Genomic DNA, 26,809 nt, shown 5'->3' with positions numbered 1-26,809 from the left:
CAGGATCACTTTGGAGGGAGGACAGGACCACGTTGGAGGGGGGACCACGTTGGGGGGTACAGGAGTGAGGGACCACGTTGGAGGGGGGACAGGAATGAGGGACCACGTTGGGGGGGGGACAGGAGTGAGGGACCACGTTGGGGGGGACAGGATCACTTTGGAGGGAGGACAGGACCATGTTGGGGGGGGGACAGGACCACGTTGGAGGGGGGGCCACGTTGGGGGGTACAGGAGTGAGGGACCACGTTGGAGGGGGGACAGGATGAGGGACCACATTGGGGGGGGGGACAGGACCACGTTGTGGGGGGGAAGGATGAAGGACCACGTTGGAGGGGGACAGGATCACTTTGGAGGGAGGACAGGACCACGTTGGAGGGGGGACAGGAGTGAGGGACCACGTTGGGGGGGGGCAGAGTCGCGGTCGGGAGGGAACGGTGAAGCCTTAGGGTGAGGGCTCGCATCGGCAAGGACAGAGCCAGCCCTAAGGAGGAGGCTGGAGCAGAGGGAGGGGCAAACCCAGAAAGGAGGCAGTGGGACATTGGGGGACAAGGACGGGCCCACCACATCCTCTACCTCATCCCACCTGCACCCCTTCAATCCCACTCCCACCCGCCCGCCCTCCAACGGCAGAGGCAGCGGAGCCGGCGCTTGGAGTCTCGAGGACAGACGGCAGACGGCCAGACGGCCAAGGAAGTCAGTTTGGTGGAGACATCCAAGGCCAGAGGCGCCGGGGACAGCTCCCTCGGCTGAGAGCGGCCGCTGGCCCTGTACTGGGCTGCTCCTCCCGGGAGGCCCGCCTGCTCCTCTGGGGACACCGGGGGCGGCGAGGAAGGGACAGTCTGTAGCCATGTGCTCAGACCTGGCTAGGATTTGGACTTAAGAATGCTATCGGGCCCCGCTGTGAACCAGGAGGTCAGGGTTTGATTCCCGGTCAGGCACATGCCCAGGCTGCAGGCTTGACCCCCAGCGGGGGCGTGCAGGAGGCAGCTGGTCCGTGATTCTCTCTCATCACTGATGTTTCTCTCTCTCCTCCCTGCCTCTCTGAGATCAATAAAGCTATATAGATTTTAAAAGAATGCTTATAGGAAGTAGGATGTCCCTGTTAAAAACAAAGCGGTGCAAAATGCAGCTCAGTGGGCCCTGCGCCAGCCTGCTGGGGAGACGCAGCCCGGGCCCTGGTGCTGGGGGACGGGGCCCAGGCCCTGGTGCTGGGAGACGGGGCCCGGGCCCTGGTGCTGGGGGACGCGGCCCGGGCCCTGGTGCTGGGGGAGGGGGCCCTGGTGCTGGGGGACGCGGCCTGGGCCCTGGTGCTGGGGGAGGGGCCCGGGCCCTGGTGCTGGGGGAGGGGCCCGGGCCCTGGTGCTGGGGGACGCGGCCTGGGCCCTCATGGGCCTGGGCCCCACTGGCTCCTGCAGAAATGGCCAAGAGAGCGAGGGGCGGTGGGTCGCCGCTGCTCCTGGGAGAGGAGTCGCACCCGGGCTGCCCGGCTCAGACGGCGGCCTCCGCCCCCTCCTCGCCAGCCCCTGGTCCTCACTTACCCAGAAGTCCGAAGAGCAGAGGCCACAGGACGGGGCCCCCTGGAGGGGCGCTGCCTCTCCCCATCTTGAAATGACGCAGCGGACAAGCCCTCTAGGCGAAGCCTGGACCGAGGGACCCCCGCGGAGGCGGAGGCGGAGGCCGAGCCGGGGACCCAGGCCTCCAGGGGAAGTCGAGTCGCGGAACCCGGCAGTCAGGGCCAGGAGGCCTCGGGTGCGGCTGGGAGCTCCCCGAGTTGTCCAGTTCGTCTCGTTTTCTCCTGAGCAGGGGAGCATTTATACGTGCGGAGGCCCGGCCGCCCTGCCCAGGGCGCTGTTGGCACAGAGGTCCCCGGGGGCAGGCCGGGAGGGCGCGGGGGCGGGGGGGGGGGAGCGTGCTGGGAGCAGGGACCCGCCCTCTGAGCCAGAACGGTCCTAAGTCTGTTTGCTCTGAGTGTGTGCCTCCTGTCAAAGCAGGCCGCCTTAGAGAGGGACGAGGAAGAGGAAGAGGAAGCAGAGGGATCCGCGAGGTCAGCAGGTGTTCGTCCAGGGCAGCTGGTCGGGGTGGGGCCGCGGGCTCTCGCCTGCCCCCGCGGAGGTCCGGCCAGCTTGGAGGCCCTCAGCACGGAGGCTGTCCCAGCGGCCTGTGCCTGGCCTCACAGCTGGCAGCGGGCTCACTGGCTCAGGTCGGATGCACAAGGACAGATGTGAGGACTCACTCGCTGACTGGCTGCGTCCCGGGCTCCGCCAAAGGCAGGGAGGCTGGGGAGGCTGGGCCAGATGTTGGCTTTCCTTTCCCTTCCCTTTAAAAGGGTCTCTCAGGGTCAACCAAAGGCCTGTGCCTGCAACGAGCCAAGCAGCGGACGCAGACGGCAGCGGTGAGGGCTTGTGCGGGGCGGGGGCCCTGGGGGGGAGGGCACATACGTGATACCTTAATCAATAAAGAACAGAGAGCAGGCAGAGAAGGTTTCTGCCCTCGTAAAGCTTACATTCCAATGGGGAGAGAAAGACAATAAACAAGGGAGCCAATTACTTAATTAACGTGATAATTCCCGCTGAGGGAGGCGGGAAGGGCCGCGTCAGTGAGGTGGGCCGCGGAGGAGGAGCACACGCGGTCACCAGACAAAGCCTGTGAAGCAGTGAGAGTGAAGAACACAAGCGCCCGAAGAAGCACCGGGAGCGGGTGAGCCCGGCCGGAGGCACCTCGAGGAACTTGGAAAATAAAAACCAACCTGGGAACCGAGACCCAGTCGTTAGGCAACCCAAGGCTGCCGCCGCCCGACTCCGGCGATGCCGGCCTGGCGTGCCTTCTGCACGTCCCTGGCTCAGCCTTCATGCCCATGCCCTGCTCCTCGCTCTGCGCACACACCCCCCCCCCAACCCAGCGGCAGGCCGCCCTCCGCCAGCCCGCAGCCTAGGAATACCACTTCCTCAGCGCACTGCTTAGTCGCTTATTTTCTTCTTGTTGTGTGCGTGTGTTCACTGGCTGGTCTCTTCCCCACCAAACACCACCCTCCCCTGCCTTCCCTCTGAGGTCTGGCAGTCTGACACTCCCAGGATTGTGGAGCGACCTGGAGGGCACTACACGAAGTGAAATAAGACGGTCAGAGAAAGATAAGTTTGCATGATAATTTATTTTCTTGTCTAAATAAATAAATAAATAAATAAATAAATAAATAAATAAAAGGATCTCTTGGAGCCCTGGCGGTGTGCTCAATGGTTAGAGAGCCAGCCTGCAGACTGAAGGGTCCCAGGTTGGATTTCCTGTCAAGGGCAGGTACCTGGGTTGCAGGTTCGACCCAGGCCCAGTAGGGAGGCCCTTGGGAGGCGCCAATCTCTGTGTCTCTCTCACATCTATGTTCCTCTCCCTCCTTCCCTCGCTCCTGCCCTCCCACTCTCTCCAAAAACCAACGGGGAAATATCCTCGGGTGAGGACGAACACGGAAGGCCCCTTGGGTGCACATTGTACGGGGTCTACTTGCATGCAAAGCCTGCCATCACATGCGCTCGGCCGGTGGCTCCAGTGAGGCGGGGGTGATGCGGGGCAGCGCGTGGGCACGCTAACGCCAGGGCCTCCCGCTGGGAGCTCCGCCTCGCACGCCCTGCAGCCATCTCCGCCGGGAAGAGGCCCCTCCCCATTGCCCGGAGCCGCTGCCCCCAGGCGCTGAGACCCGCGCCTGCTGCCCGTTGGGAGGGCGGGCCCGTCGGTCACAGGGGACGGAGGCTAGTACGTCGGTCACAGGGGACGGAGGCTAGTAGCTCGGCCAACTCCCAGGCCGCGCGGTCAGGGCTAAGCTACCGGGCCCGCTGCAGAGCGGGGCTCGCACACGCCCCGGGCACGCGGGCGGCCGCCAGCCCTCCGGGGAGACGGCGAGGACGGGGGTCCCCGCGCGCGGCGGCCGCCGGCACCGGCCATGCGCACGGCGCGCCCTGCAGCCGCCTCCGCCCGGGCGCGGCGCTCCGGGCACTGCGGCGCCCGCCTGTCCGCCGCCCGGAGCCCGGCGCTGCTCCCGGACGGTCACCGGAAAACGCAGGCAGAGGGACCCAGCTCCCCGGAGACACGCCCCCTGCTGCCGCCCGCCCGCCTGGAGCTGAGCGTCCCTCCCGGAGCGGCGGACCTCGTCAGACACCTGAGCCGCCCCTGCGCGGGAAAAGCCAGGTGTTCCTGAGGGCTCAGTGTCTGAGCTAAGCTCGTCACACATGTAACGATTTCAATGCAGTCGCTCCCCGTTGTGAGAGCGGCATTGGAGTGAGCCGTGTCCTGCGGTGAGCCGTGGGCGGTGCTGGCCCGGGTCGCTGCCCACGCTGTCCGGCTGTGATGTCTTCGTGCTTAACGGTAGTTCTGAGCACGTTTGTGCACCAAAGGCATGTTTATGTGCCTTTAAAAGTTACAGTCCTCAGTAACCTTCCGATGAAGGTAAATGAACATGTTCTTCTATGAAATATTTCTCCATATTTTCAAGAAAATAGGAAACACAGACCTACCCAACATAAAACAGCCATGCCATTCAGTCTCCCCACACAGGACAGCTCCCCCTCCCCCCAGCTCAGGCCTGGGACCCAGTCTGTGCTGGCCAGAAGGTCCAATCCCTCACCTGCCACCCACCTCCCGTCACCTGCCTCCCGCCACCCCCCACCCGCCTCCCGCCACCCACCACCTGCCACCCGCCACCTGTCACCCACCTCCCGTCACCCGCCACCTGCCACCCATCCCACCTGCCTCCCGCCACCCCCCACCCGCCTCCCGCCACCCACCACCCGCCTCCCGCCACCTGTCACCCACCTCCCGTCACCCGCCACCTGCCACCCATCCCACCTGCCTCCCGCCTCCCCCACCCGCCACCTGCCACCCGTCCCACCTGCCTCCCGCCTCCCCCACCCGCCACCTGCCACCCGTCCCACCTGCCACCCCCCACCTGCCACCTGCCACCCTCCTCCCGCCACCGGCCACTCGCCACCTGCCTCTCTGCCCTTTCCACTCGGATGAAACATAATCCTTGGGAAGTAGGTGTGGAGCGAGGAGCATCTTCCTCCTGGAAATCGCCCGCTACATACAACCGCCACGCAGACCGCCACGGGCGAGCTGTGTCCTCGCAGGGCTGCACGGGCCGCGTGGCTCCCTGGCATCGCCGGTGGCCACGGATCCGGAACATTCTGCAGCGGCCTCCGCCCTGCTCGGGCGCCGGGCTCTGTGCCAGGACCCGCCCCCAGGGGACACCCCGTGACCAGAGGGGACAGGGGGTTTGCGCAGCAGGAGTCTTATCCCTCCTGCCCTCCACTCTACACCGTAGCTGGCAGGATGGCATCTGACAGGCCCACGTCCGCTTATCACCCCCGCGGGCCCTGCAGGAGCCTGAGGCCGGAAGGCGGGAGCCGCTGGGGAGGCGCCTCAGCGAGGAGGCGTTTGCCACGTCCCTCCGTTCGCTCCACAAGCGGCCGGTGCTGGCCAGAGGGCTCTCTCAGCCTCGGTCTCAGCAAACACACATCCATGACGTGGACAGCCTGGACAACGGTCCCTGCAACACGCCCCCACCTGCACGGGGCCTGCAGGAAGCCCGTGCCCCAGCGCACGCCGCCCCCCGCGGGCACGGCGGGCTCCGCAGAGCGCAGGGCCCTGCCCGGCCAGCCGCCCGGTTGGCGCTCCCGGGCAGCACCCCCTGGCAGAGGCTGAGTAACCGGCCTTCGCGGACACGCCGGTTTCTGGGAGGAGCGGAGTGTTTGCCGAGTGACCAGTGAGTTAGTCACAGGCTGAACCCCTCTCCGCGCCTCCTCCCTTTCGGCCCTGTCTGTGGCCAAGTCTCATTGCTCTGAGTCATTTGTTGTTTATTCTTAAAAACCAAAGTGTTAATGCTTACACATTTGTACAACGCCTGGTAGTCACATTTTAATAGCTTTATCCTAAATAATACAAGGCTAATATGCAATCAACACGTAGCCTGAACATAATGGACCACTGGTCACTGTGACGCACACTGACCGCCAGGGGCAATGCTCAGGGAGAAGCGGAGCCGCTCCTGCCCCGAGGCAGCGCTGAGGAGCAGCGCCAAGTGGTACGAGCAGCAGTGAGGAGCGAGGGTCCCGGACTGCGAGAGGCTCAGGCTGCTCCCCTGTCAGTGGGACATCCCCAGGCTCCCGGACTGCGAGAGGCTCAGGCTGGGCTGAGGGGCCGCCCCTCCCGAGGGCAGGACTTCCTGCACCGGGCCTCTGGTTGGATAAACTTACGTGCCATAGAGCTCACGTGTTTAGAGCAGGCAAGTCATTGGTGTTCCGTGTGTTGACTGAGTTGTGTTTACTTTTGGCCTGAGCCCAGTCCTTCCTCTCTGCTACCCTCCACTTCCTCTCATCCCTTCCTCCTGCTGCTCGGCTCAGAGCAAACACGAGACCCTGCCAACTGCCATTGGAGGGGACACACCTGCCCACAGCACCTGCACCCCCGCGCCTGGGTCCAGCCTGAGGGCCCAGGCCGCCCTCTCACTCCCCTGGCAGCCGGAGTGCGGAAGGAGGAGAGAATGGGGACAGCCAGGCCTGGGCTTCCCCTGGCCTGTGAATGCGGGAGCCCGCTGGCTTCTCAGAGCGGGAGACTCAGCACGGGCTGTGCTCCTCTGGAGTGTGCACACTCACACACGTGGGCCCCCGATCAGAGCAACGGATGTCCAAGGCCAGTTTGCCATATGAGGTGCCAAAGCAAGGACACTGCACACACCGCCCAGGCATACCTTTCTACACCCCAATACTGAGGCCACTCCTTGGCACAGAGCCTCTTTTGTCCCAATTGGTACAAAGATGTGCTGCTGACTGGCCCGTGGGAGGCTGCTTGATTGGGCTTCTGTGTCGTCCTGTGTTAGCAGGGGCTGCTGTGTGTACTGGGCTGTGTGTGTCCTGTGTTAGCAGGGGCTGCTGTGTGTACTGGGCTGTGTGTGTCTGTCCTGTGTTAGCAGGGGCTGCTGTGTGTACTGGGTCCTGTGTGTGTCCTGTGTTAGCAGGGGCTGCTGTGTGTACTGGGCTGTGTGTGTCTGTCCTGTGTTAGCAGGGGCTGCTGTGTGTACTGGGTCCTGTGTGTGTCCTGTGTTAGCAGGGGCTGCTGTGTGTACTGGGCTGTGTGTGTCCTGTGTTAGCAGGGGCTGCTGTGTGTACTGGGTCCTGTGTGTGTCCTGTGTTAGCAGGGGCTGCTGTGTGTACTGGGTTGTGTGTGTCCTGTGTTAGCAGGGGCTGCTGTGTGTACTGGGCTGTGTGTGTCCTGTGTTAGCAGGGGCTGCTGTGTGTACTGGGCTGTGTGTGTGTGTCCTGTGTTAGCAGGGGCTGCTGTGTGTACTGGGCTGTGTGTGTCCTGTGTTAGCAGGGGCTGCTGTGTGTGTCCTGTGTTAGCAGGGGCTGCTGTGTGTCCTGGGCTGTGTGTGTCCTGTGTTAGCAGGGGCTGCTGTGTGTACTGGGTCCGGTGTGTGTCCTGTGTTAGCAGGGGCTGCTGTGTGTACTAGGCTGTGTGTGTGTGTCCTGTGTTAGCAGGGGCTGCTGTGTGTACTAGGCTGTGTGTGTGTGTGTCCTGTGTTAGCAGGGGCTGCTGTGTGTACTGGGCTGTGTGTGTCGTGTTAGCAGGGGCTGCTGTGTGTACTGGGCTGTGTGTGTCTGTCCTGTGTTAGCAGGGGCTGCTGTGTGTACTGGGCTGTGTCTGTCCTGTTAGCAGGGCCCCTGGGTAGCAGTGGTTACTGGTCTGCAGTAAGAATCTTATGGCCTCACAATGACTTCCATGTCCTCTCTGTCTGATGCCTGTGTCCGGGGAGTCAGACCTGGCAGGGAGGACCTGCTCCCACAGTTGGCGCAGCAAGTAGGGTTCCGGAGTAAGTGTCCCAACAGTTCTCACTCACTCACTCACTCGCTCAGGCTGAGTTCCTGCAGTGTGTTTATTTCTCAGTAAATGACCAGGAAGCGTGTCTCCTCTCCCCAGTGTCTGGTGGAGCAGGGAGGGGAGGAAGTGTCCGGTGCAGATCCAAAGGCTGGGAGCGGACTCCTGGCGCTGAGTGAAGACACTGGTCTGACCCCGGCCGCTTCCCTCAGGAAGGCGTGGCCCTCCCGCTCAGGGCCCTGGGTAGGGCCCTCTCATCTCCAGCGCTGCAGCGGACACCTGTCTCCTCCGCCTCGGCCTGTAGTGGGCATCCTCCCGGCCCCCGGGCCCCGGGCCCCCGTGGAGGTCATGGGGACGGTAGACAGCGGCAACGGCGTCTCTCAGCCACAGGGAGTCTCTCTGGAACAGGAAGGGGAATAGTGTCAGCACCGCGCCCCCTCACAGACCTTCACCCCGACTCCTTCCAGCGTCTCCTCCAGCCTCTCCTTCCTCCAGCCAACGGCTCCCCTAGCCCGTGGCTCCTCTCTTGCTGTCTTCCTCCCCTGCTTGCCCGCTGGCTCCCCTGCTCCTCAGAGCCTTCCTCGTCCTGCGCTCCTCCCCAGGCACTTCCCGCTCGCCCGGCACTCACCGCGCAGAGGAAGATCCCGGCGAAGAGCCCCACGGCCACTGCCGCCGAGCCCAGCGTGATGAGGAAGATCTCCCAGGGCTTCAGGGAGCCAGCGGGCCCCACGCTGAGCACATCGGAAGTTGTGTGCCTTCCGGGTGGGGAAGGGGTGTCCGGGCCTCCTATGGTTGCACCAGATCCAGTGGGGAGGGCTGTGCTGTTCTCACTGGAGGTAACACCGGATCCAGTGGGGAGGGCTGTGCTGTTGTCACCAGGGGTAACACCGGATCCAGTGGTGGGGAAGGCTGTGCTGTTGTCGCCGGGGGTAACACTGGATCCAGTGGGGAGGGCTGTGCTGTTCTCACTGGAAGTAACACCGGATCCAGTGGGGAGGGCTGTGCTGTTGTCACCGGGGGTAACACCGGATCCAGTGGGGAGGGCTGTGCTGTTGTCACTGGAGGTAACACCGGATCCAGTGGGGAGGGCTGTGCTGTTGTCACCAGGGGTAACACCGGATCCAGTGGTGGGGAAGGCTGTGCTGTTGTCGCCAGGGGTAACACCGGATCCAGTGGGGAGGGCTGTGCTGTTGTCGCCGGGGGTAACACCGGATCCAGTGGGGAGGGCTGTGCTGTTCTCACTGAAGGTAACACCGGATCCAGTGGTGGGGAGGGCTGTGCTGTTCTCACTGGAAGTAACACCAGATCCAGTGGGGAGGGCTGTGCTGTTGTCACCAGGGGTAACACCGGATCCAGTGGTGGGGAAGGCTGTGCTGTTGTCGCCAGGGGTAACACCGGATCCAGTGGGGAGGGCTGTGCTGTTCTCACTGGAAGTAACACCAGATCCAGTGGTGAGGGCTGTGCTGTTCTCACTGGAAGTAACACCAGATCCAGTGGGGAGGGCTGTGCTGTTGTCACCGGGGGTAACACCGGATCCAGTGGGGAGGGCTGTGCTGTTGTTGCCAGGGGTAACACCAGATCCAGTGGGGAGGGCTGTGCTGTTCTCACTGGAAGTAACACCAGATCCAGTGGTGAGGGCTGTGCTGTTCTCACTGGAAGTAACACCGGATCCAGTGGGGAGGGCTGTGCTGTTGTCGCCGGGGGTAACACCGGATCCAGTGGGGAGGGCTGTGCTGTTCTCACTGGAAGTAACACCGGATCCAGTGGGGAGGGCTGTGCTGTTCTCACTGGAAGAAACACCGGATCCAGTGGTGGGGAGGGCTGTGCTGTTGTCACTGGAAGAAACACCGGATCCAGTGGTGGGGAGGGCTGTGCTGTTGTCACTGGAGGTTATACCTGATGAAAATGATAAATAATGACTCATTTGAAAGAATATATACTTTCTGCCCAACATTTGGTGTAAATGCGTTACATAGGCAGTTCTATTTAATGCTCACACAGCCCGTGAATTTTTGAGGTAGCAGTACAAGATTCTATTACCAGCTAAGATGAAGAAATAGAGGCTAACAGATGTTGAATCTAACCCATGTTTATATAGCTGGTCAGTAATAGGACAGGAATTTGAACCCAAGCTGTTGAGCCTGCACCTTTACTAGTAGCTGCCTCACTCTTTCATCCTCCCCACCCAGCCCAACACTAGGGTTAGCTGACCTAGTTTTGTTGGCAATAAGCTCATTCCAAAATCTTCTATACAAGATCTAATACAGATGAAAATCATCATAAAGGAATTGTAGGAGCAGGTAAAACTAGTATATTGATTCATTCATTCTTAAAGTATTATTGCTTCCTCCTTGAAAAATATTTCTCAGAATGTTATTCAGAGAACACCTACATCAGGGTCCCCTGGAGAGCTTATCTATCTATATAAAAGGCGAATATGCTAAGTGTCCAATCCTGTGGGTAATGGCATCGCAGCAACTCCAAGCTCCCTCTCTCTAGCAACTAGCCTCCTTGGAGTTGCTTCAGCCCAGGAACACGATTTGCTTTATAGCCAGGTGCAAACATTTTACACTGTAACCAAATGTTTGTTAAGCGTTTTCACATGCCTCATCTCATTTGAACCTCACAGAAGTTCTGGAGTAGGTAGATAGGAGACTCGGTGGAATCCTATTTTCTTTTCATTAACCAGAAAACGGAGATTTAGAAAGCTTAGCAACTGAAAAGAAGTTAAAAATGGTGGGCCTTAAAAATGACTTTAGGTTTTCTCACTGCGCAGAATACAGCCAGACACTGCTGCAGTTAAATATTTTGCCCTTTGTTCTCCCTGTGTGATCTACAATAATAATCTGCTTCATGTAGATATTTACTGCTGTGTTGCTCACAATTACCTGAAAGAGAAGTTGGGGTGCTTCACTGGGCTGGAAAAAGTTTAGCTACATCAGAAAGCAGGTCTGAGTAAGCAGGTTTTTTCTGTATCTAGAAAAGGCTAAGCTGACTCACGTATGTGCGATATATATAAAGCTCTCGCTGTCAGCTATTGCATGCGTGTGTTTCCATCTGTCATTGTCAATTATGAATTTGGTTGACATGTCTATTATAGAGAAAGGGCGAATAGTTAAATTAAAATATTTCTTCTAGTTAATTTCTTTTCAATGTGTATGAATCCATGCACTGGGCCACTAGTAGAAAATATACCACTCAGACTGAATGAGTCAGTTTGAGGTGGGGCCAGCTATCTGTCTCTCCTAGTGGGCGAGTGACTCTATCGGCATTGGGAGTGCCAGGGTCTCCTGACCACCTTGCAAAGACCGGAGAAGAGCAGGTGATGTGTAGGTTAAATGTGCACGATCTGCCCAGGTTAAAAGCCATAAATCAATACCCACAGAGGTAGGGAGGCTCAGCTGGAATTAAGGATGTGCCCTCATGACCCTAAAGGACAGACACACAGCCTTGCCTAAGCCTGCGTCTATCTCATTGGGGCTCATTTCACTCTGCATGTGTGTTTCCCTCAGTTTCATTTCGAGTGACATAGGGTTAGAGTATAGCTCTGTTTGGGGAAGGTCCTGCTGCTGCAAAGGGATGGAAATCGGGGTAAGATCAGAATCATGAGTAAAACTGGATAGGAAATGGAGACGACCACGTGTAGAGGTGACACATGAGAGAGAGAGTGGCTTTGACTGAGAAGCTTTGGAGAACAGGTAAGTCGAAATGACAAGAGGGCTAATTTTGATTCCAAATGATGAATTCTCCGGGAAGTCCTGCTTCCTGGTTGTGCACCAGGAGATGGAGCTCTGAGGTCTGAGTGCCAGGGCTATGGAGACGGGGTGGGAGTCCGTTCTGACTCTTGACTTCTATTCTCCTTGGTCTGAGGCTGATTAGGATGATGCAAATCAGGTTAGGAGCAGGAGAGGAATTAAATTTATAGAATATAGATGAGTGAGACTTTTTAAAGTAGACAATTCTTTCTGTCCTTGCTATTTAACCCCCCCTGCCCCAGCCATATCCCATAAGTCATTGCCATTTTATAGATGCAGAACCCTTGGCACAGGGAGTTAAACAGCTCCCCCAAAGCCAGGTAGCGAAGGAGCCTGATTCTTAGGAGGCCTCTGAGGCCAGTCTTACCGCTGAGCCCCACGGGCCTCCCAGGCATTCGCTGTTAGACGGGAGTGACGAGCAGAGCAAAGTGCTCAGGTGGAGGACCGCCGCTGCCCCTTGAGGCCACCACTCCGCAGCCCCTCAGCGGCTCTCCGGCCCCCGCTTTGAAGATCACTCACCGTGCTCCGAGACCAGGAACTGGAACAGCAGCCAGTACAGCAGGGGAATGCTTCCTGTCTGCATCTCGATGTGCCTCTTGGTGGCCAGAAAGCAAGATGCGTGGGTCCCAGATGCGGCCAAGCCGTGGAAGGCAAAGAGCAGTGTTCTCGAGAAAGGAGAGCTCCCGGTGAAGAGGGAAAAGCTGACGCTCCCAGGGGCTGGGGTCTCCTAAGTCTGTGTTCTTGGAAGAGCCGTGAGCTGGAGGCAGGGTGAGAGCTGGGCCCCTGATGCTCTCCATGCGCTGCTGTAGTCTTCATGTGGAAGAGCTGCAGGCCTTTATAGCTTCAGAGGGTGGGGGCAGAGCTGAGAGGTTGACCTGTTCTTGTCAACTCTGAGCAGCTAACAAAGCCAGGCTGAGCTGGAGAAGAACAGACTAGGGGTCAAGAGGAAGGTGAGGAAGGAGAAAGACATGACCACACTAGCAGGGCACTGGGCCGGGTTGCAGCAGGAAGCAGAAAGGGATGAGGTGATCAAGGTTGTCAGAGTGGAAGGGGACCCACCCTCTGAGGCAGGGATGGGGCCAGAAACCTGTTCTACTTCTGCTTCCTGGCCAGGAAGTCCTGTGCGCCTGCCCTCTTAGCGGGGAGGATGCCTATGGACGGAGCGAAGGGGACAAACAAATAGGAGACTAAGGAGAGCAGTAGTGAGGGCCCTGGGCCCTGGGCCGAGGGCAGAAGGCCGCTGAGCAGTAGGCATTCACCAACTAATGAGTGAACAGGGGCAGAGGGGCCTGGGCTCAGTGAAGCCATCTCGGCAGTGTCCGGGCGAGGGGCTGAGGGCGTGGGAGAGTGTTGAATGTGCAAGAACAAGCCACCCGTCAGACTGAAGGGGCAGTATGATCCCAACCACAAGGACTTCCCTGTTTTCGGAGGAATCCGTAGGAGCTTTTCCACTCTGGGACCCACAGCCGCTCCTTCTCTTAAGTGTCATGAGGCATCTCCCTCCTGGTGCACCTCGGGCCACATCAGGAGCCTGCAAGCCCGCTGCGGCCCGATCCGCGCTCTGGACATGGGAGTGCTGACGCGCAGAAAGCACACGCGTCCACCAGGCCAGCATGGCTGGGCAAACCCACATGAGAGGGAGTTGGGAGCGCGTGGAGAAGACATCACGTGGCCAGGCAGGGTGGGACCAATGGGCCTTCCACACGGAGTGTGTGTGGCCGTTTATTTGAAAGGAGTCAGCCAGCGGGAGGGCGCTGGAGACTCCTGTGACTTTGGGATGAGTGAGTCTGAGTCGGGAAGAGGTGGGGTACTCGGGGAAAGGCCCAGACACAGTTGTCCTGGCGGCTGTGCTGGGCAGCTCCTGAGCAGAGGGCGGTGGGCAGTCAGGGGTGGGCTGGGTTCTACTCTGTGGCTGAAAAAATAGCAGCACTCTGAGAGCGAAACCTTCTTCCCTCTAGAATCCAGGGGTCCTGAATTGCAGCCCAGGTGGCGCCTGGAGAGGTTTCCTAAAAAGAACTTCACAAGCATACTTCCTGCAGTCCAAACGCAGCTAATAGTGTTCTGTTCCTCAGAACAACGCAAGGACCTCGGCACATTGTAATTCTTATTTCCACTTCCCAACTCATACCCTAACGTTGTCACGTATTTTAATTTTATCTTGTTTTATAACTTCATGAGAGGTGGTTATTGTCTGCTTATACACCATAAGCCAGAAGGTGGTCACACCATCACGGACAGCTTCAAAGAGATGGAAACACACTCTCTGTGGGTGGACATGGGCTCAACTGAAACTCGAGGGTTCTGTGGTTGCAGATGGAGAGCCCAGACTCAGGCAAGCCTGTGGCCTCTGCAGCTGGCCTCCTGCTGGCTGTCACTCCCGGTATCTGCTCCCATTTGTGACTGACAGCTGTGACCATGAAGCTACTTCTCTTGTGATGTTATCTGTAGAAGCTCCGTGAGGCCTGAGGTGCAGATCTGATTTCCACAGAGAACTTGCATGGGCCAGGCATATGGAAACATTACCATGGGAGAATTCTTTAAAATTAAATGATAGGTGTGAGGTCTTTTGAATTAGCCATGATTTGGGGCTGCAAACCATGTAAGTGTTGTGGTTACAGCTATTTCTTGACACATGTCCCTTTCTTCTCCCTTCCCCTGCACCTCGTTTAGAGACCAGCAATCCTGCCTGCGTTTCCCTGGTGGCACGGGGGAGGGGTGGGTTTGAGGGCGGGGTTCAGTCTGCGCTCTCCCTGCAGGTTCACATCGCTGTGAGGCTCACTGGGGAGACCCACCGGGCCCTGGCTGGCACTGCCGAAGGTTCTGTGCACCTGATTTGGCCGAAGTTGGCTTCAGTATTCCCCTTACGCCTGGCTTCCTAACTTAGCCTAGTCTTTGCACTTAGCATTCCTTACTTCCCTGCCAGCTAGCTGGTTCACCATGTTAGACTTTTCAGGGTATTTTAAGTCAAGGCTCCTAGCTCCTTGTAGAGCCAGAAATTTAAGTTCTCATTGGGTTGTTTTGAGAAAGAAATGAGGGAGAGTTTAAAGGTACCAGCATGGTGTTTGCACATAATAAGCATCGACAATAAAGGACAACAGCAAAGGAGAAAAGCGTGACTCTATAGACTCCACATGGGAGAGATCTGGACGAAACAAAGAGCAAGGAGGAAGAATCTCCCCAAAGGGGAGGGGCCCCGAGGGGGCTCAGACACTTTGCTGCCGCCCGGTTTGTGTGTGATTGAAGCTCAGTCTCAGCAGAGGCCAGCGAGGCTTGCCGAGGGACATTTCACATGAATGCAAATATCAAACATTATGTTGTACACCTATGTAACTAACGTAATGTTAGAGGCCAACTGTACCTCAGTTTTTTTAAAAAGGAATGTGCCCTAGCCACTTTGGCTCGGTGGATAGAGCGTCGGCCTGAGGACCAGAAGTTTGATTCTGGGTTTGATTCTGGTCAAGGGCACATACCTGGGTTGCAGGCTCCTCCCCAGCCAGGGCCCTGGTTGGGACTCATGCAGGAGGCAACCAGTGGATGTTTCTCTCACATCGATGTTTCTCTCTGTCTATTCTCCCGATGAATCAATGGAAAAATAACTTCAGGTGCGGATTAACAACAACAACAAAAACACTAAAAGAAAAAAAAACAAGAAATGTCCTAATCGGTTGCTCAGTGGTTAGAGCACCGGCTCACGAACAGATGGGTCCCAAATTTGATTCCAATCAAGGGCATGTACCTTGGTTGCAGGCGCAATCCCAGGCCCTGCTCGGGGCTGTGCAGGAGATAACCATTTGATGTGTCTCTCTCACACCAATGTTTCTCTCTGTCTCTCTCCCTCCCTTCCATTCTCTCTAAAAGGCAATGGAAAAATATCCTTGAGCAAAGACTAACACACACCAAAAAAGGGGAAAAATGAACGGTAGACCCAGGAAGACCAGGTCACCAACAGCGCTTGCAGAATTCCTGCTGTGTACCTTTTACCAATCAAGACCATGGTCAATACTCAAGCCTGATGTAATTAGAGGTGACTTCCCACTGCTTGTTTGTTTGTTCGTTTTGTATACAAGCTCTTTGAGTGATTACATCACACCACCATCCCTCCCTGACCTTCCTTGCTTTCCATTACTTTGAGTACTTTATGCCATTCCCTTTTGTCTGGTAGAGTTTCTGATGAGAAATCAGGTGATTTCCTTATGGGAGCCCCTTTGTAGGTAACAGATGGCTTTTCTCTTGCTGCCTTTAAGATTCTCTCTTTGGCCCTACCTGGTTTGGCTCAGTGGATAGAGCCTTGGCCTGTGAACTGAAGGGACTCAGATTCGATTCCGGTAAAGGGTGCATGCCCAGGTTGTAGGCTTGATCCTCAATGGGGGTGATCCTCAGTGGGGGGTTGGCGGGCACGCAAGTGGCAGCCAATCAATGATTCTCTCTCATCATTGATGTTTCTCTCCCTGCCTCTCTCTGAAATTAATTTAAAAAAAATTTTTAAAGAAAAGATCCTCGCCGAAACCGGTTTGGCTCAATGGATAGAGCGTTGGCTTGGGGACTGAAGGGTCCTGGGTTCGATTCCGGTCAAGGGCATGTACCTGGTTGAGGGCATATCCCCAGTAGGGGGTATGCAAGAGGCAGCTGATCGATGACTCTCTCTCATCAATGTTTCTAACTCTCTATCTCTCTCCCTTCCTCTCTGTACAAAATCAATAAAATATATTTAAAAAAAAAAGAAAAAAAAAGATCCTCTTTGTCTTTAATTTTTGGTATTTTAATTATGATGTGTCTGTGCGTGGGCCTGTTTGTGTTCTTCTTGCTTGGGGTTCTCTGTGCCTCCTGATCATGGGTGACTTTCCTTCACCAGGCTAGGGAAGTTTTCTGCTATTATTTCTTCAAACATGTTCTCTGTCCCTTGCTTACTTTCTGCCTCTTCTGGCACAGTTGCTATTCGAATATTGTTACATTTTGCATTGTCCTACAACTTCCTTAAGTTGTCTTCTGGTTTTTTAATTTTTTTTTTCTTTTTGTTTCTCTGATTAAATGATTTTTTCAACCCTGTCTTCTGAATCTCTGATCTGATCCTCAGCTTCCCCTAATCTGCTTTGTATTCCTTCCAATGTTTTCTTGTGCTATGTCGTTCTTTGTGTTTTCATAGTTACTATATCTTTTCTCATGCTGTTGAGCATCTTTACCATCATTATTCTGAACTCTATATCAGATAAATTTCTTATCTCCATTTTATTTGTATCTTCTTCTGGAGGATTCTCTTGTTCTTTCATTTGGGGGTTGTTTCTTTGTGTTCTCATTTTGGTGCCTGTTTGGGTTTGTGACTATGTATTAGGCAGATCTGTTATGCCTCTCAGTCTCTAGTGCAGGACAATTTCTGAATCCCACTGCTTTTGGAAAATCCCCCTTCAACCAGCCACAACAGCTATTCCACAGCTGGCATCCTGGAGATGTGAACTGATCACTATTGCCAAGATAATCTTTGATGTGAGATCATGTTTCAATGAAGGAGAGGTTTCTGGTGTGAAAGTCTCCTTTCCAGAGTCCAGTAAGATAGTTGTTATGTCTTGAGTCTTAGAAATGAACCCAACAGTGTTTTTTAACTTCTAAGTTGTTTTTGCAGTTTTAGACTGGTAATTTTAGCAAATGCTAACTGTTCTCTCTGTATGCTTTTTATTGTTGCTGTCATTACAAAAGGAGTCAATAAAGTTGCTTTGCTTGACCTTTTTAAAAATAGTTTGGCTCAGTGGATAGAGAGTTGGCCTGCAGACTGAAGGATCCCGAGTTTGATTCCAGTCAAGGGCACATGCCCGGGTTGACGGCTCAATCCCCTATAGGGAGCATATAGGAGGCAGCCAATCAATGACTCTGTCATCATTAATGTTTCTATCTCTCTCTCCCTCTCCAGTCCTCTCTGAAATAAATAAGAATATATTAAAAAAACAACAAGGTCATGCAATTTATGAGTCCTTGGGGAGACTTTCCACACCCTCCGCTCAGCGTCAGGGTAGCAGATGCTTCCTGGCCCGACGCTCAGCCCCGCAGGGCCCTGCTTTATCCAGGGTTTCTCCACGCTGTGCCTCCTTGCCCTCCAGACTTGACAAATGCCCTCAATGTAAAGGCTGGATCAGAACTCTTTCAGTCTCTGAATATCGCCTTCTCTCTATTGTTAATTCAAGTATTGCCTGCTTTCTACCCAGCTACCTAATATGATTACAAAGACATGCCCCAATATTTTGCTTGCAGTTTTTGCTGCTCTCCCTAAGGCATGATTAATGTCCACTCTACTGCCTTCTGGAAGCCCATCCAGACTCTGCATGGTCACTGCCTTCTCCTCCACAATCCCCTTCTTCCCAAACATTTTCTTTTTGCAGCATACACTACTGTCCACTTTATGTCCCCGCTGCCCTTTGCCTCCCTGGCTTCCTCAGGGCGTTGTCGGTGAGCCAGGTCCTGGCTATTGTCTGGACATGGAAGTGGCCTCTTCCGCATCCATAAAGCTGCCATGATTCATGTCACAATCACTTCATGGCTGTGGCTCAATTCATGGCCATGCCATGGCTCACTCCGTGTCCAAAGCCATGTGCTCCTCCCTGGACCAGCTCATTTCCCAAGCTGTGGAGCATTCCGGGGCCCAGTCTGTGCCCAGGTCCAGACCAATGCATGGAGGAAAACAAACTCCTTCTGAAAGGGGAAAAAAAACTCATTGTTAGCCCAATGGTTCAATGGCTGACTGTTGACCTATGAACAAGGAGATCATGGTTGATTCCCAGTTAGGGCTTATGTCCAGGTTGCAGGTTCGACCCCAGTGTGGGACATGCAGGAGGCAGCCAATCAATGATTCTCTCTCATCATTGATACTTCTATCTCTCTCTTCCTCTTCCTTCCTCTCTGAAATAAATTTAAAAATATTTTTTTTAAAAAACATTATTAGAGGGAATACTCCCTTCCCTATCATTAAACCTTCTTGGATTGTCAAAAGTAAAAAAAAAATTCACTTTGCAATACTCTGTGTTTCCCCCACTCTGTTCTCATTCATTCTCTCCCCCTCTTTTATTAATATTTATTTATTTATTTAAATCTTATTGTTCAGAGTATTACAGATGTCCCCCTTCCAGCCGCCCCCTAACCCCCTTCCACCTGGTTTCCATCCACTCCAGGCCTTCACCACTGTATTGTCTGTGTCTATAGGTGAGTCGTATATGCATATCAGATCATTGGTTAATCTCTTCCCACCCCCTTCCTCTGAGATTTCTCAGTGTGTTCCATGTTTCCAAGCCTCTGATTCTATTTTATTCATCAGTTTATTTTGTTCATTATATTTCTTATTTGTGTATTTTGATTATTATATTCAACTAGAGGCCTGGTGCATAAAATTCGTGCACAGAGGGTGTGTGTCCCTCAGCCCAGTCTGCACCCTCTCCAATCTGGGACCCCTCGAGGGATGTCGGACTGCCCACTTAGTCCTGATCCCAGTAGGATTGGGCCTAAATGGGCAGTCGGATATCCCTCTCATAATCCAGGACTGCTGTCTCCCAACTGCTCGCTTGCCTGCCTTTCTGATTGCCCCTAACCACTTCTGCCTGCCAGCCTGATCACTCCCTAACCACTCCCATGCCAGCCTGACTGATACCTAACTGCTCTCCTGCCAGTCTGTTTACCCATAACTGCCCTCCCCTGCAGGCCTGGTCACCCCTAACTGCTCTCCCCTGCTGGCATGGTCACCCCCAACTGCTCTTCCCTGCAGGCCTGTTCCCCTCCCGCAACTTCCCTCCCCTGCTATTCTGGTCCTCCCAAATGCCCTTCCCTGCAGTCCTGGTCGCCTCCGACGGCCCCCCCTGTGAGCCAGGTTGCCCCTAACTGCCCTCTGCTGATGGTCTGGACTCCCCAACTGCCTTCCTCTGCAGGCCTGGTCCCCCCCAACTGCCCTCCCCTGCAGGTCACCAGCTGATGCTTGTTTGAGAAATTTTAGCAGAGTCTGAAGCCTGAGCCAGGACAAGCCATTCATATGGAAAAGGTTCTGCAAAGAGCTTGGGTAGGGCTGTAAATTGGATGGGGTGGTGTCTCAGGGAATCCCAAAGGCAGAACGGAGCAAAAGTGTTCTCCAGGCTGATGGAGACTCATATTTGACTGCCTGAGACAGGGGAGGTCCCAACACAGCAACAATGATCCCTGCCAGTACCCCTGACTGAGAGAAAGCTATGCCTATGTTGTTGCCCTGATGCCAGATCATTCAGCTCCTCCTGAATGTCCCTGGTTCCTTTCAAGCTGCCATCCCAGTGCTGGAGCTCAGGGGATCAAGTTGAGTAAATCCATGCACTGGCCCTTTAAGAAGAACACCTGGGCCTCCAGTAGCCTCTCTGTCATTCAGCCACAATCATTGCTGGTTCTTACAGCGTGAGGTAATGGGGACTTCTCTTCCCAGCTCTGGAAGCCTGGGCTGGGGGCCTGATGTGGGGTTGGGACCCCTTGCTCCTCATTGGGACAGCATGTGTGGGGGAGGGCGGGTCTGCAGCCTAGATAGCCCTCCTGATTTAAAAAAAAAAAAAAGGCTGATGGAGACTCATATTTGACTGCCTGAGACAGGGGAGGTCCCAACACAGCAACAATGACCCCTGCCAGTACCCCTGACTGAGAGAAAGCTATGCCTATGTTGTTGGTCTATGCCACCACCTCTCCTACCAGTCTCAATGTGCTTCCTTCTTTATTTCCCTATTGTAGGACTCCATTCAGCCATCTTTCAGGCGGTTCTGGATGAAGGTTGTTCTGTGTTTAGTTATAACTTTGATGTGGTTGTGGGAGGCAGTGAGTACCATGTTTGCCTACACCGCCATCTGGGTTCCCTGCGTCTCTTCACTCCCTTTGTGGGCATGCTATGCTGCTTCTCTCCCTCCCATTGTGCAGCCCTTTCTGAGAGCAAACTGCCGCCTCCCTCCAGCCTGCACACTCTCCCCGTGGGCCTGCTCCATGCCTGGAGAGTATGTGCCTAGGCTTTCGGGACAAGGGTGAACCCAGGACCCCAGTAGGAGGCTGAGTCTTTTGTCACGTTAACCATCCGACCTGCCTGTGAGGACAGGTACACGTAACGAGAGCTCACAGAACAGAGGTCAGAGCAGCAGTTCCCTGGGCGGAGTGGGACTGACAGGGAGGAAATCACTCAGGTGATTAAATCACTGGAGAGTTTGAACTGGGTGGGGGTGGTACAGGTGTGCCCACATTTTTACACTAAAGGAAGCTCTACACTTGAGATTCCTAAACTTATACTTCCATTTTTAGAAAAGTTAAGGGACGCCCACAGAGCTAAGGCTTGGCGAGCCGCCTAAGCTCTGGGCTGTGAGCGCAAACCACTGTGCAGATGGGCCAAGCCCGGCTGAGCCCCGTGTCCTCAGAAAGTCACCCAGTCTCTTCAGGGTAATGGGTGTGCGCCCCGGGTGGGTGGGCAGAGTTAAGGGCAGATGTGGTCTCCTGTCCTCTTAGTTCTGGACCTCACACCTAGTAAACAGTTAATAAGATGCTACTGATTATCTCATTTCATCTTAACCAGGCGGGGGCTTGGTCATGGCTAGGGAGCCTCGTTTTGTTCTCACCATGGAAAGGGATCGGAGATCTATCTACATATAAAAGCCAAGTGACCATTAGGACTGAGTGACCAGTCTCTATGGCACGCACTGACCACCAGGGGGCAGACGCTCAATGTGGGAGCTGCCCCCTGGTAGTCAGTGAGCTCCCACCCGGAAACACCACTCAGCCAGAAGCTGGGCTCGCAGCTGCAGCAGGCTCAGGGGGGCCGGCCGGCCCGGCCCAGGCTCTGCCGGGGATACCTGCCACTTAGTGCACTGCTACATCCCGCACACCCCATAAGCCTGCAGTTCCCATCTTCTAAGAACGGTTGAAGCGCGGACACTCGGGGCAACCAGGACCAGCCTGATGTCGCTGCAGGGCTCCTGGAGCTTTGCCTCCAGCGTCGAGATCAAGCCTCATCTCTCATTGATTGCCCCGGAGCCACAGAGGGAGGCAGCAACATAACCGTGGCCAATAGTAGCGACTGACAACCAGGGTAAAAGTCAGAGAGATGGATCTGAAGGGTGGGGCATGGGCAACAGAGCACCCCCTTCAGGAACCCCAACTTCGTACTGTTCACCTGAGGACGTCTCTTATCCGGCTCCACCTGGTACAGTGTCCAGCGTGGGCCAAGGCAGCCACTGGGCGCCTCCCGGCTGGCAAGGCGCAGCCCTGTCCACAGATGGCCATTTGGAAATATTTTTTCAGAAAGCTGCCGGGAGGAGGGCAGACTCCCCCTGGGACTTCCCTGTGGCTCTCGGGCGTGGAAAGTCCCCAGCACACGGGCATGAGCTCCCGACTTCTTTTCAGGTGCACAAATCCCTGCACTGGGCACCGGTTCTGAAATGAGAAACAAATAAATTAATTGTAAGTTATACCAATGATGTGTTGGCTGGTGTGCGGAATTTCCATTCATTTACTGCATATTTACTCTGAGTCATCCTACACAAGTGCAAGACCTTTACAGAAATATGTACAGCCAATGAGAAAACAGAAGAGCATTTTAAAAATAGAACAAGAAAAGTACATTAAATAGAAGATGGAGAGCAGGGTGGGGGCGAGAATGCAGACATACTGGTGGCGGCTGCACGCCACCCACTGGCCCCTACAGGGCGGGGCCGTGGTTTCTGTCCGGAAGCCTATGTCCCGTTATCCCCGCTTGGCCGTAGTGCGACATTCCCAGGTGAATTTCTTTAAACTTGGGTAAAATCCAAAAGGCAGGACAAGAGCTCCACTCCCCAGGAGGAGCAGGTGGGGCATCTGGGCCATCACCCAGCCGGACGGACTAGGACCAGGATGGCAGGCCTCCTACCCGCTCCGCCCGCTCCTTGCACGCCCCCACCCCGCCCTTTTCCACTCGCCTTCTGTCAAGTACATCTCCCTCCTCCCCTCATGGGCTTTATGTCCTCCTCACAGAGAAGGCGGAACCCACACTGAGGACCCAGCAGCAGCCCGCAGCTCCTGCTGAGACTGCCCCGGGGGAGCTGGGACTCCGGCTCCAGGTCGGCTGTGCCCCGGGCCCAGAGCGCCTCTGATCACCCAGGTCTATGATCCTTGCCCCTTCCACTACCCAGCCCAGGGGCGCACCTGCCCCAGCCCTTCCCAGAGCTTCCTGCCCCTCCCATCGGGTCTCCCCCTCCCCCGGGGCCCGCCCCTCCCCCAGAGCCAGCCCATCTGCGGGTGGGCGGTGGGCATGGGTAAGGCCACTCTGCCCACGAACTCTCCTTCGGGCATCCTCCGCCTGTAATTACTCGCCCACTCATGACCCATCTGCTGGGTGGGCTCCAATCCACCACAGTGACTCAGCAGCACACCTCTCTCCTGCTGGCCATGGGGTGGCGACCACTGCGAAGGGATGAGGACTTTACCTCGCCTGTGGGCCTGTGTGGTGCCCGAGCGCCCTTTTTGGTGCCTGTGGGCCTGTGTGGTGCCGTGGGCCTGTGCGGTGCCGTCAGCCTGTGTGGTGCCGTGGGCCTGTGCGGTGCCGTGGGCCTGTGTGGTGCCGTGGGCCTGTGCGGTGCCGTGGGCCTGTGCGGTGCCTGTGTGGTGCCGTGGGCCTGTGCGGTGCCTGTGCGGTGCCGTGGGCCTGTGTGGTGTCCGTGGGCCTGTGCGGTGCCGTGGGCCTGTGCGGTGCCTGTGTGGTGCCTGTGTGGTGTCCGTGGGCCTGTGCGGTGCCGTGGGCCTGTGTGGTGCCGTGGGCCTGTGCGGTGCCGTGGGCCTGTGCGGTGCCTGTGTGGTGCCTGTGTGGTGTCCGTGGGCCTGTGCGGTGCCGTGGGCCTGTGTGGTGCCGTGGGCCTGTGCGGTGCCGTGGGCCTGTGCGGTGCCTGTGTGGTGCCGTGGGCCTGTGCGGTGCCTGTGTGGTGTCGTGGGCCTGTGCGGTGCCGTCAGCCTGTGCGGTGCCATCAGCCTGTGTGGTGCCGTGGGCCTGTGCGGTGCCGTGGGCCTGTGCGGTGCCTGTGTGGTGCCTGTGTGGTGTCCGTGGGCCTGTGTGGTGCTGTGGGCCTGTGCGGTGCCGTGGGCCTGTGCGGTGCCGTGGGCCTGTGCGGTGCCGTGGGCCTGTGCGGTGCCTGTGTGGTGCCGTGGGCCTGTGCGGTGCCGTGGGCCTGTGCGGTGCCTGTGTGGTGCCGTGGGCCTGTGCGGTGCCGTGGGCCTGTGCGGTGCCGTGGGCCTGTGCGGTGCCCGTGCGGACACACAGTGCTGGGGAAGTGGTGCTGGTTCCAGAAGTGCTGGACGGCTCAGCCCAGGGACCTGTGCTGTGGGGCCAGTTGGGGGTGGCTCCCGTGGCTCCATAGCTGAGGCAACAGAGACTGGGGGGCCTAGGAAACAGGTGACAGGACACAGCCGCTGGGTGGACATTAAAGGCAGGCGCTGGGAGCAGGGGAGTGAGCCCATCACGCAGTGGCTGGTGGTGGTTGCACAAGAGCTGTGTGTGTGTGTGTGTGTGTGGTGTGTGTGTGGAGTGTGGGGTGTGTGTGTGTGTGTGGTGTGTGTGGAGTGTGTGGAGTGTGTGTGGAGTGTGTGTGGTGTGTGTGGGGTGTGTGTGGGGTGTGTGTGTGGTGTGTGGGGTGTGTGTGGAGTGTGTGTGGGGTGTGTGTGGGGTGTGTGGGGTGTGTGTGTGTGGGGTGTGTGGGGTGTGTGGAGTGTGTGTGGTGTGTGTGTGGAGTGTGTGTGTGGTGTGTGTGGAGTGTGTGGGTGGTGTGGGGTGTGTGTGTGGTGTGTGTGGAGTGTGTGTGTGTGTGTGTGGAGTGTGTGGAGTGTGTGTGGGGTGTGTGGTGTGGGTGTGTGGGGTGTGTGGGGGGTGTGTGGGGTGTGTGTGGGGTGTGTGTGGGGTGTGTGTGGGGTGTGTGTGGGGTGTGTGAGTGTGTGTGGTGGTGTGTGTGTGGGGTGTGTGTGTGCGTGTGTGGGGTGGTGTGTGTGGGGTGTGTGTGGGGGTGTGTGTGGCGTGTGTGGCGTGGTGTGGGGTGTGTGTGGGGTGTGGTGTGGGGTGGTGTGTGTGGGTGGTGTGTGGGGTGTGTGTGGGGTGGTGTGTGGGGTGTGTGTGTGGGGTTGTGTGGGGTGTGTGTGGGGTTGTGTGGGGTGTGTGTGGGGTGTGTGTGGGGTGTGTGTGGGGTGTTGTGTGGCGTGTGTGTGGGGGTGTGTGTGGGGTGTGTGTGGGGTGTGTGTGTGGGGTGTGTGGGGTGTGTGTGGGGTGTGGTGGGGTGTGTGTGGGTGTGTGTGGGGGTGTGTGTGGGGTGTGTGTGTGGGGTGGGGTGTGGTGGTGTGTGGGGTGTGTGGGGTGTGTGTGTGGCGTGTGTGGGGTGTGTGTGTGTGGGTGTGGGGTGTGTGGGGTGTGTGGGAGTGTGTGTGGGGTGGTGTGGGGTGTGTGTGGTGTGTGTGGGGGTGTGTGTGTGGGGTGGTGTGGTGGAGTGTGTGTGGGTGTGTGGGTGAGTGTGTGTGTGGGGGTGTGGGGGTGTGTGTGGGGGTGTGTGTGGGGGTGTGTGTGTGGTGTGTGTGGTGTGTGTGTGGGGGGGGTGGTGTGTGGGGTGGGTGTGGGGTGTGTGTGGGTGTGTGGGTGTGTGGGGTGTGTGTGGGTGTGTGTGTTGTGTGGTGTGTGTGGGGTGTGTGGGGTGTGTGTGGAGTGTGTGGGGTGTGTGTGGGGGTGGTGTGGGGGGTTGTGTGGTGTGTGTGTGGGGTGTGTGGGTGTGTGTGTGGAGTGTGTGGGGTGTGTGGCGTGTGTGGGGTGTGTGTGGTGGGTGTGTGGGGGGGTGTGTGGGTGTGTGTGTGGGGTGTGTGGGGTGTGTGTGGGGTGTGTGGGGTGTGTGGTGGGGGGTGTGTGGGGTGTGTGTGGGGTGTGTGTGGGGTGTGTGGGGTGTGTGTGGTGTGTGTGGAGTGTGTGGGGGCGTGTGTGTGGGGTGGTGTGGGGTGTGTGTGGTGTGTGTGGCGTGTGTTGTGGTGTGGGTGGGGGGTGTGTGGGGGGTGTGTGGGGTGTGTGGGGGGTGGGGGTTGTGTGTGTGGGGTGGGGTGTGGAGTGTGTGTGGGGTGTGGTGTGGGGGTGTGGGTGTGGTGGGGTGTGTGGGGTGTGTGTGGGGTGTGTGTGGGGTGTGTGTGGGGTGTGTGGGGTGTGTGTGGGGTGTGTGTGGAGTGTGTGGGGTGTGTGTGGAGTGTGTGGGGTGTGTGTGGAGTGTGTGGGGTGTGTGTGGGGTGTGTGTGGCGTGTGTGTGGGGTGTGTGTGGGGGTGTGTGGGGTGTGGGTGGCGTGTGTGGGGTGTGTGGGTGTGTGTGTGGCGTGTGGGGGGTGTGTGGTGGTGTGTGTGGGGTGTGTGTGTGTGGTGTGGGGTGTGTGTGGGGGTGGTGTGGTTGTGTGTGTGGAGTGTGTGGGGTGTGTGGGGTGTGTGTGTGGCGTGTGTGGGGTGTGTGTGGTGTGTGTGGGGTGTGGTGTGTGGGTGTGTGGTGTGTGTGTGGGGTGTGTTGGGGGTGTGTGGGTGTGTGTGTGGTGTGTGTGGGGTGTGTGTGGGTGTGTGTGGGGGTGTGTGTGGGGTGTGGGTGGTGTGTGTGGGCGTGTGTGTGGTGGTGTGTGGAGTGTGTGGGGTGTGTGTGGAGTGTGTGGGGTGTGTGTGGGGTGTGTGTGTGGGGTGTGGGTGGTGTGTGTGTGGTGTGTGTGGGGTGTGTGGTGTCGTGTGTGGGGTTGTGTGTGGTGGTGTGTGGGGGTGTGGTGTGTGTGTGTGTGTGGGGTGTGTGTGGGGGGTGTGTGGGGGGTGTGGGGGGGTGGGGGGGGGTGTGTGTGGGTGTGTGTGGTGGGTGTGTGTGTGGTGTGTGTGGGGTGTGTGTGGGGTGTGTGTGGTGTGTGTGGGTGGGGTGTGTGTGTGTGGGGTGTGTGGGGTGTGTGGTGTGTGTGTGTGGTGTGTGTGTGGGGTGTGTGAGTGTGTGGGTGTGTGTGTGGGTGTGTGTGTGTGTGTGGGTGGTGTGTGTGGTGTGTGGTGTGGGTGTGTGTGTGTGGTGGGTTGTGTGTGTGGTGTGGGTGTGTGTGTTGTCGTGTGTGTTGGGTGTGTGGGTGGTGTGTGTGGCGTGTGGTGTGTGTTGGTGGTGTGTTGTGTGTGTGCGGGGGTGTGTGTGTGTGTGTTGGGTGGGTGGGGTCATGTGTGTGTGACGTGTGTGAGTGTGTGGTGT

At 57.0% G+C, this 26,809-nt stretch overlaps 1 protein-coding gene across 1 annotated transcript; it reads right to left on the bottom strand.

Moving 5' to 3' along the window:
* Window positions 1–8,061: 8,061 nt before the first annotated feature.
* MUC21 (mucin 21, cell surface associated) lies at window positions 8,062–12,192 on the bottom strand. The gene is made up of 4 exons (XM_036434473.2): window positions 12,129–12,192; window positions 11,977–12,007; window positions 8,483–9,641; window positions 8,062–8,253 (listed from the first exon to the last, which is right to left on the bottom strand). The coding sequence occupies exons 1-4, from the start codon at window positions 12,190–12,192 to the stop codon at window positions 8,086–8,088; spliced, it is 1,422 nt and encodes a 473-aa protein (XP_036290366.1). The 3' UTR covers window positions 8,062–8,085.
* Window positions 12,193–26,809: the final 14,617 nt, after the last annotated feature.

Source organism: Pipistrellus kuhlii, unplaced genomic scaffold, assembly GCF_014108245.1.
Source record: "Pipistrellus kuhlii isolate mPipKuh1 unplaced genomic scaffold, mPipKuh1.p scaffold_m20_p_125, whole genome shotgun sequence".
Classification (NCBI taxonomy): domain Eukaryota; kingdom Metazoa; phylum Chordata; class Mammalia; order Chiroptera; family Vespertilionidae; genus Pipistrellus; species Pipistrellus kuhlii.
The sequence above is the reverse complement of the archived record's forward strand: the minus strand, read 5'-3'. Positions and strand labels throughout refer to the sequence as shown.